The sequence below is a fragment of the Rhincodon typus genome, chromosome 3 (assembly GCF_021869965.1).
Source record: "Rhincodon typus isolate 14 chromosome 3, sRhiTyp1.1, whole genome shotgun sequence".
In the NCBI taxonomy this organism is placed as follows: Eukaryota; Metazoa; Chordata; class Chondrichthyes; order Orectolobiformes; family Rhincodontidae; genus Rhincodon; species Rhincodon typus.
Window position 1 is genome coordinate 95,670,398 of NC_063334.1, and position 10,843 is coordinate 95,681,240.

The 10,843-nt window shown below is 40.6% G+C and overlaps 1 protein-coding gene across 4 annotated transcripts in view; it reads left to right on the forward strand.

Moving 5' to 3' along the window:
* LOC109919079 (transmembrane protein 171) overlaps positions 1-9,821 on the forward strand; it is a 23,353-nt gene extending 13,532 nt beyond the window's left edge. For 3 of the 4 annotated variants that reach the window (XM_048620310.1, XM_020519040.2, XM_048620298.1), the window contains exons 3-4: positions 2,198-2,333; positions 5,565-9,821. In XM_048620310.1, the coding sequence (XP_048476267.1) occupies positions 2,198-2,333; positions 5,565-5,745 (317 nt within the window). In that variant the 3' untranslated portion in view covers positions 5,746-9,821. Of the gene's footprint in view, positions 1-2,197; positions 2,334-3,352; positions 3,406-5,564 lie in introns of all 4 variants that reach the window. The other variant, XM_048620302.1, reaches the window with a different exon arrangement.
* The last annotated feature ends 1,022 nt before the right edge of the window (positions 9,822-10,843 follow it).

Consider the following 10,843-nt stretch of genomic DNA (forward strand, 5'->3'; position numbering starts at 1 on the left):
CCTGCTCCTCTGATGCTGCTTGGCCTGCTGTGTTCATCCAGCTCTACACCTTGTTATCTCAGATTCTCCAGCATCTGCAGTTCCTACTATCTCTCAAACAGTGCTTAAGGACATGACAACATTATGATATCCACATGCATTATTTATAAGGTAGGCAGTATCTGTTTGAAAGAAGTAGATGCTAGATACAAGGCTTTATTATAGGGAAGATATATTTCACTTTTTAAAACATCCTCAGAATTCAGTGACTGTCTCATATGTCCTTTTTATTAATCCCAGATGATTTCTCGTTAACATAAAAACAATTAACTTTTCTTAACAAGCCTGCCTAACTGTTTCATTTGCTGCTGGGGAAATAGGAAGAAACTTCAACATTGCCTTATGAAAAGTTGAACTATGAAAACTTGAATTTTTCCACAAGCAAGCTGTTGTTTAGTAACATCATTCCCCACTCTTCAAAATCATGAGGAGTGGCCTGACATCTGTGTCACCAAGACTGAAGCAATGCATTCACATTGCCTCTATCATCTCCACCTCTCACCGGTCTTACTGCCAAGCACCATTTCTTGCAGAGACATACCTGATGCTCCGTCAATTTATAATATTTGGTGCTGTTCCATGCAGGATGGGGCAACATGGTGGCTCAGTGGTTAGCACTGCTGCCTCACAGCACCAGAGTCCTGGGTTCAATTCCACCTCAGGTGACTGTGTGGAGTTTGCGCATTCTACCTGTGTTTGCTTGGGTTTCCTCCCACAGTCCAAAGATGTGCAGGCTAGGTGGATTGGCCATGCTAAATTGCCCGTAGTGTTCAGAGATGAGTTATAGGGGAATGGGTCTGGGTGGGATGCTCTGAGGGTTGATGTGGACTTGTTGGACTGAAAGGTCTGTTTCCACACTGTAGGGATTCTGTGAACTATGAATTTCCTCTTCACACAACTCTCTTCTTGGCCACCATTTTCACTCACATTGTCAGCAGTTTTTTCTTCCTCAGGCAGCACCTTTGACTCCTTCACAACCAATGTTATCATAGCTTTCACCCTCAATAGACCTTCAGTCTTTGCCAACCGTTGTCCTGTCTCCTTTCCTAAGTCCATATTTTTGTAAATGTCAAGTTTGATTTCCTCTCTCCTTATTATGCAGCGTTAAATGGACCTAACTTAAGTAGAGACTAAAATCTTGAGTGATTTCAATCTTCTCAAGCTCTGACCAGAATTTAACCAAGAAATGCTCTTCCACACCTCCCCTCAATGGGACTACCTGTTCCATTGCTACCTATCTCAATGCCACCAGCCGGCCACAAACCTCTACTAACGGGTTCTCCATTCTCTCTGCAATCTCCTTCAGCCTACTGGTTTCTCTTTTGCATTCTTGGGTATGTGTAATCCTGCCACGTGACACACTTCATTCTTAAGATGTTAGTCTTTTATACAGTACCACGATCTCTCTCCTTTCACCATATCGTTGGTCACATCACTTTTTTGAAATCCATTCACAGGATGCGGGCATCACTAGGTGGGCCAATATTTATTGCCCATCACTAACCATTGTTGAGAAGGTTGTGGTGATCCACTTTCTTGAAATTTCTTGAACCCTACTGTGGTCCACATGATGTGGGTACCCCCCAAAATTGCTGTTAGGGAGGAATTCCCATGATTTTGATTTAGTGACCGTGAAAGAGTGATAATATGTTTCTATGTCAGGTTGTGTGTAGTTTGGAGGTAAAATTACGGGTTGTGGTGTTCCCGTGTATTTGCTGCATTTGTCCTTCTAAGGGATAGAGGTTGTGGGTTTAGAAGGTGCTGTTCAAGGAGCCTTGGTGAGTTGTTGCAATGCATCTTGTAAATGGTACACACTGCTGCCAATGTGCATCAGTGATGGAGGGAGTAAATGCTTGTAGAAGCTGGCTGAACCGAATTCCGCATGAAATTTCAAAAGAAAGCTAGATATATAGTTGAAGGTGATGAATTTAGAGCACTATGGAGATAGACTTGAAGAATGGGACTAGCTAGGTAGCTCTTTCGGCAGCTGGTACAGACACTTTGGGTCGAATGGTCTCCTTCTGTAGTGTAAAAGTCTATCATTCTATGATTCTATATCTATTTTTGAACATTAAAGATGACACATAAATGAAAGATGATGTTTTGTTTGAATTCGGATTCTGTACTGTTTGTTAACTAGTGTGTTATTTTCATTCAGATAATTCTGTGTTGGTCCTTCCACCACCACCACCTTATTTCCCTGAACCACCACCAATTGTAAATGATTACAATGGAATCTGTCAGCCTGTTCCCAGTGACAGTCCTCCCTCTTATTACAGTGTCATCTACTGCAGGTAAAGTAATCAGCCTCTTAATTTTATAATTGAAACTTGCAGATAGTGTCCCACCAGGCATTTTAGAAATGTTGTCTGCACATCTTATTTAGCTAATCAGCAATCTCTTCTCGTGATAGAATCACTCAAAAGATCAATGTACACTTTATGCTGTGTACACCCAATTTATTGGTCACCACTTATAATCTTGTGCTTCTATTTCTGTGAGGCAGCCATTTTTGATCAAGTTTCAATTTATTGGGTGAACCTTCCGAACAAATCAGACTTATTAAATTTATTGCTATAGCCACCTTCACACATGACAAATCTTATTAGGCTATAGATTTTAAACAGTTATGGACTGACAATCTCCATTGGATTGCTGCTTCTGCTCTCCACTGTTCCCACTACAAGTGGGTCTTGCAAAGTTGGCCTTTTCAGAAATGCAGAGGGTACCTGATATTGGAGTCCTCTTCATAGTACAGGTTTGTTGGAGAAAGTGAAGCCAAGGCTCCTTTTACAGCACTACCTACCATCTCTGGCATGTCTTCATTCATGAACACATTGAGCTATTTCAGTGTGTTAATGAATATGAATGAGGTAAGCTGGTAGGGTGCCAGGGTAGTGGTCGATGGTGAAGTTGGGTCAGGTGGGAGTCAAGGGTTTGGAGGGTCAAAAAGTGGTCAAAAGGTTGGAGGATCAGCTAATAGCAGAGGGTTTGGGATGAGAGAAGGAGGAGTCGGGTGTGTGGACTGAAAGGAAGCGCAATCAGTCAGTCATCCAGGAGGTAGACATGGTTTTAATCTGCTTCACATTTGCTGGGTAAGTAAGTCAGATCTCTCCCAAGTCTCCAACTCTAACTCAGAGTTTAAACTTCCCGGGCAATTCCCGTGGAATCAGCCCATCAGGACTTCCAAGGGGTCCTGACATGAATCTTTGGGGAATGTCTGGTTTGCAACTATCTGGAGATCGGAGGATCTGGGCCTATGTTTGTTCTTTCTAACTTCAAAACAGCTTTTAATTGGAATTTTTTTTTTCAGGAGTGAAGAATAGTATGATGAAAATTAGAAACAATGCAGGACAGATCCTCAAGGTCACATATCCTGTCAAGGCTTCTTTCTAAATTACAGTTTTCAAACTCTAATTCTAAACTTAGAAAACACTCGGGGAGACATGGAGCAAGATTGCTTGAAAGATATTTGTTTTCAAAAATTAATAGGTCACGACTGGACTCTGTTAGTTGGAGGAAGCAGAGTAAATCACTTATCACTTCAAATTGATTAAATATTTAATCCACCAATCAATTCCAGAGTCCAAAGCAGTTTTCATTTCTTGCTGATTTAACTCCACCTGTCCTAAAGTTGTTGATTCCACACCAGACATCCTATAAAGGGTGTCACTGTTTGATTTCACAGCACAGTTGGAGGCTGTTTAGCGCTTCACAAATGTGCCAGCTGTCTGTAAGAGCAAATCAGCCAGTCTCACTCCACTGATCTTGCTCTGCAGTTATGATTCTTTTCCTTTGAGATAACTTTCCAGTTTCTTTTTGATAGCCACAACTGAGTCTGCCTTCTGCACACTCTCGAGCAGTGCCTTCCAGATTTTAACTCCCCACTGTTTAAAAAGTTTGTCTTCAAGTTACATTTCCTCTATTTTTCTTAAGTCAGTGTCCTCTGGTTCTTGACCTTTCTATCAATGGGAGCTATTTCCTTTACCTATTCTCTCGAGACCCTTCACAGTTTTGAACAGCTCTATCAAAGCTACTCTCAAACTTCTGCTGCCAAGTTTTAGTTGTGATGTTATTGATAGCACTCTCGCCTCTGAATCATTACGGTTCTGGAGTTAAGTCCTTTCACAGGACTTTAACACTCAAAATTGGGGCATAGTTTTTAAGAACGATGGAATTCCATCCAACCGTAGACTGTATTCAACCAGCCCCTGCTTGCCATGCCCAAAGCAAAACATCTGCTAATTGATGTGATTGGCCAGCACTTGTTGAAATGTTGAGTGCAAGGATAGCTCACTATCACCCTACTCAAAGTAATCGTCAACTTCTAAGATGGCTTGTTTAAATTTGCTGGAAGGTTCATACACAGGGACCATATTTTATAATAGGAATATGTCCAAACCTTGCAGCTTTTTTGAATATTCCAGAAGCATGGCAAGTCTGTGGTTCTCCATTGCTTTCTCCATGGCAATGTCTCAGCCAACTAGAGTCGACTTGCCAACAAATCCTTCTCTCATGTAGTACAAATTGTTGTGATCATTTGAAATTTGGCATTCTTCAGGGTAAGCCAAAGGTAGAACACCTTTGTTTTCAGCAATACTCTATTTATTTGCAAGTGTGTAATAGCATCACATATATTTGTTCATTTATATTTTTTCATAAGTTGGCAATAGACTACCCCCTGAAGTGTTAATACCTTTATCTTTTCTGAACTCTTACTGAGTAGATTTTGTTCTTTGCCCAGTATTCAGAAATATTAAGTACTTAATCCTGCCTTTTTTTTGAACCAGGTCTCTGTTATCGTCACAGCAGCATATTCCCAAATATCTATTAATTATTGCAGCTCACCAACCTTATTTGCCATGTTAGGAGCGTTCAGATGTATGTACCGTAACTGTTCGTGTGTGTACAGTAAACCCAATTAAACCTATTGCATCACCTTTTATTCTGATCCCACCTATTTCTTACTATCTACCTTTCTATCTCTCCCCCAAATTTTGCACACCTTGTTTGTTTTTTCTAATGCTACATACAATAAGTTATTATATATGTTTGAGCATTGATCAGCCATGGACTTTGACAGGGTTTAAAAAGTCATAGAATTTTTGGCATAAGTGAATTAAGCTTAAGTTTTGGCCAATATGCTTTTGTTTATAAAGTTCAGTGAAACAAAATTTGTCCTTGATGGTCATATTTGTTGTTGATTTGAAATGGTCTTTGTATCTTCTAATATCATTCAGTTCTTAATTAATTAATTATCCCAGCTTTAAAACAAAACCATAGTAAAAGCATCCTAATGCAAGTGGCCTTTGTAACTTGTAGCAATCTCTTCTATTATTTGTGTTTGTGCAATCTTAAGAATAGACCAATTTCTAGCAGTTACTGTGTGTAAATAATACCTTTCTTATATGGAATCACAGCAAAGAATTATTTTGTCTATGGTTAAGATGTCCAAGCATCATCTTTGTTAAAGTGAGATCATTTCTATTTTCAAATATTGAATTTTGATTTTAACCTCTTGGCAGGACCCAGGCAGATGAGAGCTCTAATTCCAACATGATGGATGTTAGATTGATTCTTACGAGGTTTCCAGCACATTGGCTGATATATCTCATATCTGCTGCTTTCGATCAGAGTTATCAACAATGGATTAAGAAACCCAGACTTCAGATGAACAACCAACTATTTCACCCAACAGTCTTTTAGATAAATACATTCCATTTTTGTTTTCTTTTGTTTGGTACTTCTTGTAAAATTATATGTGGCTGTTCTTAGAATGTTAATGACCAAAGAAAGGCTATTTTACTCACCAAAGGGATGCTTGGGAGTGAGGAGAGTTCTACAAATAAGTCACCCACTCTGTTTCTACTCTCCTTATTCTCTTTTAACGGTCTCTTTCTCAAGAAGATGTGACTTTTCTTCTATAAAATTCAAAGCTAACTTAGCTTCAGTAATTGTTTGTGAACAGTATAAAGTCCACATTTTAATTACTCTGCCATTAAGTTTCTTTAATTATCTTGCTATTTGTCTTGTGTTTGCATTACCATCTCACAGACCAATTGAAACAATTGATACTATTTACCCTGCCATAACTTACCATAATCGTGGAAGACATCAATCAAGTCATTCCATTAACTCCTCAAAACTCGTAAAAACCCTACACTGTCAAGACTCATCTGCATATCTGGAAAATTAAAGGATATGAGGAACAAGCAGTAAAGTGAGATTGGACAAGGTGGATGATAAAGAGAAATTTCTTGTGTTTTGTGGCTGATATAACTTTTTCAACATTATAAATTTCTACACTCCTAATCTCTGTGCTGCCCTTCACAACATCATCCAAAAGCACACTGTTAGTTTTCACATGTATGCTGATGATATCCAGCTTTACCTCACTAGCATCTCTCAGCTCCTCCACAGTGACTAAATTTCTAGACTGCTTGCCTAAGACCTATTACTGGATTAGCAGAGATTTCCTCCCAAATAAATATTAGGAAGCCTGAAGCAGTTGTTTTTGGTTCCTGCTCCAAACTCCACTCACTAGTTACTGATTTCATTCCTGTCCATGGCAACAATCTGAGAACAAACCAGACTACCCACAATTTTAGCTCACATTTGACTTCATATTCACACCATCATTAAGATGGTCTATTTCCATCTCTTAATTTTACTTCAATTTGCCCCTGCCTCAGCTCATCTACTGAAATCCTCAGTCATGCCTTGGTTATCTTTAGACTTGCTTATTCAATGTACTCCTAGTTGATCTCCAATATTCTGCCCTCTGTAAACATACAAATGTTTGCTGCCTGTGTCTTAATTTGTTTTAAATCCCCTAACCCTATCATGTTCTCTGAAAAGGATTAGTAACTGACAGGAAGCAATGTTAACAATGAGCCATTTCTGACGTCATAATCAGAACTGTGCACCACTTCTTTCTATCTATTGTCTTTTTCCCACATGATTATAATTAAATGTTTAAGTGTCAGTCACGTGCATGCAGAACATATTCAACTTAGCAACTGGGGAAGGTTTTCATTGGTGAACTGGCAACACTGTAACGAGAGGCAGCCTGTTGGAGGGACTCTGGTCAAACAAGGAAGCTGTGCATCACAGCCACAACTTACCCATGCAACTTAATTGCGATTAACTGAAGACTTCAGAATACAAAGGTGGCAAGGGGACTTTTCAATATTAGAATTCACTTATAAATATTTCACTTTAGTTTCATTTTCTTCATGTGTGCATCATCATTATTTGTTTAGATTAGCCTAGAGAGCTACGTGTCTCATAGTTGGCATGCATTGATGGTTACAGGGAGATTAAGGATATTTCCTTTATTGTGGAATAAACAATGATGTGTTCTTAAGTTCACTCATTATTGAATGTTCATATGAGTGTCCAGTATGATGCTTACTACACCACAGAACAGCTAACCTTGCAATCTCAGCTGCCTTCCTCTGCATTGAAAAGGACAATCTCAGAGAAAGTGGGAGTGATTGAAATGCTCTTGGCGAACCTAAACCCCTGTGCCAGCTAACACCAGGAGAGTGGCACAGGTTTGGACAGTACTGATACTGCCCTTTAGGTCCCATGCTTTCTTGCAGAGATTGACTGTCCACCACCCTTCCTCCGCACCACACCCAGGATGTCAGGCCCTTCCCACTTCACTCTTCCATGCTTCCCTCTGAACTCCCTTCTGTTCTCCCGTAGATCTTTCCTCTAATTTTCCATGTCACTGACCCCACTCCAGTATACACCTCATCACTGACTCACCCTTGTTGCAGGCCTTAACATAAGAGTCCATTCTCCTGCTTCCCTCTCTTGAAGTGTAGATTTAAACAAGGAAAAACATTGATCTTACACACACTGTATAAAGCTGATGGATGCGTGCCACCTTTAAATGATTGTGAACTGGATGCCACTGACTTTATCTTGATGACCAGATCTTACTGAAAACTATTTAATGTTGCTAAGTATTCACGGTAAAGTTGTCTTACAAGTATGAACTTGCTCCTGGATATTGCTCGATCTGCTGCTGATTTTATCACTGCTTCTCTACCAATCATGTGGGAATCAACATTTCTCAACCTTCATGTTTCCTGCTCTTGACGGCTCCATGAACACCCCCACTAGAAAGCTGGGATAAATATGTCACTTTGAGGATGGCATAGTCTAATTTGTGCAGTATCATGGGTCAACTATGTACAATTTATTATGACCTGGAGGAAGGGACTGACTGTATTGTGAACAATGCAAAGAAAAGTACAAAAATAAGCTATGAGGAGAACACAGAGATATTGGAAAGGAATATGGGAACGTTAAATGTCTGGGCAACAGTTTGGCATATGGAAGTATAGTGTGGAAGAACTGTGCAGTTGTCCACTTTGGTAGGAAGAAGAAAAAAGCAGAATATTTGAACAGAGATATTATGGAATGCTGCCATACCAAGGGATCTGGATATCCACATGCATGAATCACAAAAAAGTTAGATGCAAGTACAACAGGTTATTAGGAAGACATAAAGAAAGTAAGCCTTAATTTCAAAGAGGGGTGAAATATAAAAATAGAGATATCTTACTACAACTATATTATTGCTGAGACCAGATGTGGAGTATGGTGCACAGTTTTGATCACTTAACAAGAGACACGCTTGCACTGGAAGCAGTTTAAAGAAGGTTCTCTAGGCTGATTCAAGGGATGAGTCTTATAGGAAAGGTTAAGGAGGCATGACCATTCTCATTGGAGTTTAGGAGAATGAGGTGTGATCTTATTGAAGTACATAAGAATCTGAGGGCACTAGACAGGGTAGATGCCAAGAGAATGCTTCATCATGTGTTAATCTAGAATGAGAGGACACAGTTTAAAAGGAAGGGGTCTCCCATTTAAGGTCCTGGAATTCTCTCCTTAATGGTATGGTGGGTGTACCGAATGAACTGCAGCAGTTCAAGAAGGCAGTTCACCATCACCCTCTTGAGGGTAACTAGGGCTGGGCAATGAATTCCGGCTCAGCCAGTGAAGACTACATCCCATGAGTGAATTTAAAAATAAATGGAGTTGAGGAGAATTTCTTCTCCCAGAGGGTTATGTTTTAGAATTCTCTTCCCCAATGAGCAGTGGAATCTGGGTCATTGAATATATTCAAGGCTGAGTTAGACAGATTTTTATTTGACAAGGTGGTCAAGGGTAATCAGGGACTGACAGGAGAGTGGATTTGAGCCCACATTCAGATTAACCATGAGTTTATTGAATGGTTTATTGCTGTTTCTATGCTCTTATGTTCTTTATTCCTGTGCTCGTTGACCTACATTGGAGCATGGTCAAGCAGTGTTCATTTTAAAATTCTCTTCCTTGATTTCAAATCACTTCATAGCCTCAGCTTTGCCTTATTCCATAATCTTTCTCCAGTCCCATAACCATCCAAAATATCTGTGCTCATCTAATTCAGGACTCCTGTACATCCTTAATTTTAATCACTCCTCCATTAATGGCTATGCCTTTAGTGCCTAGACCCCAAACTCTGCAACACCCTCCTTACATATCTGCATGGCTCTACCTTGCTTTCCTCTCTTAAAACACTCCTCAAAACCCTGTACTTTGGCTTTTGGTCATGTAACATACCATCACCTTATATATCGCGATATGATGTTTACATGATGCTCCTGCGAAGTTTCTCGGGATGTTTTATTGCATTAGGGGTGCTATATCAATAAAAATTGTTATAACTAAATTTCTTTCCTCCCTGATAATATGTTAAGTTGCATTAAACTTTATTTCTTTTCTCATTTGAGTTGAAATTTCATCTATGTTATCAAAAAAGTCTCCACCTAGGAATTTGAAAGGAAGATTCTAATCAGTCCCTTTTGCTTGTGTTGATAGACAGCTCTACTTTGGAATAGTTTTTACCATCTTGTTTTCCTGCTTTCATCTGATGATCACTTATCTATACTTAAGCTCATATTCGGTGCATTTTTCCAATCTTAAAATCAATACCTCACATTATTACAAATTTGAGTCATGCTTTTTATGTGCAGATATAACATCTGATTAAAAATGTTAGACTTAAGAACAGACAAAATCCTAACCCAACATGAGCCTAACGCTCCCCCTACTGACCCCTTCTTCCGCCTCCAACACACCCCCTCCTCCTGGACACCACCCCAAGGCCTCCTACCCTCCCTCGACCTCTTCATCTCCAACTGCCGTCGTGACATCAATTGCCTCAACCTCTCCACCCCTCTCACCCACTCCAACCTCTCCCCCGCAGAACGTGCAGCCCTCCGCTCCTTCCGCTCCAATCCCAACCTCACCATAAAACCCGCGGACAAGGGAGGTGCAGTTGTAGTATGGCGCACTGACCTCTACATCGCCGAGGCCAGGCGCCAACTCTCCGACACCACCTCCTACCGCCCCCTTGATCATGACCCCACCCCTGACCACCAAACCATCATCTCCCAAACCATCCACAATCTCATCAACTCAGGTGACCTCCCACCCACAGCCTCCAACCTCATCGTTCCCCAACGCTGCACCACCTGTTTCTATCTCCTTCCCAAAATCCATAAACCTGACTGCCCTGGTTGACCCATTGTCTCCACCTGCTCCTGCCCCACCGAACTTATCTCCACCTATCTCAACTCCATTTTCTCCCCCTTGGTCCAGGAACTCCCTACCTACGTCCATGACACCACCCATGCCCTCCACCTCCTCCAAAACTTCCAATTCCCTGGTCCCCAACACCTCATCTTTACCATGGACGTCCAGTCCCTATACACCTGCATTCTCCATGCAGATGGCCTAAAGGCCC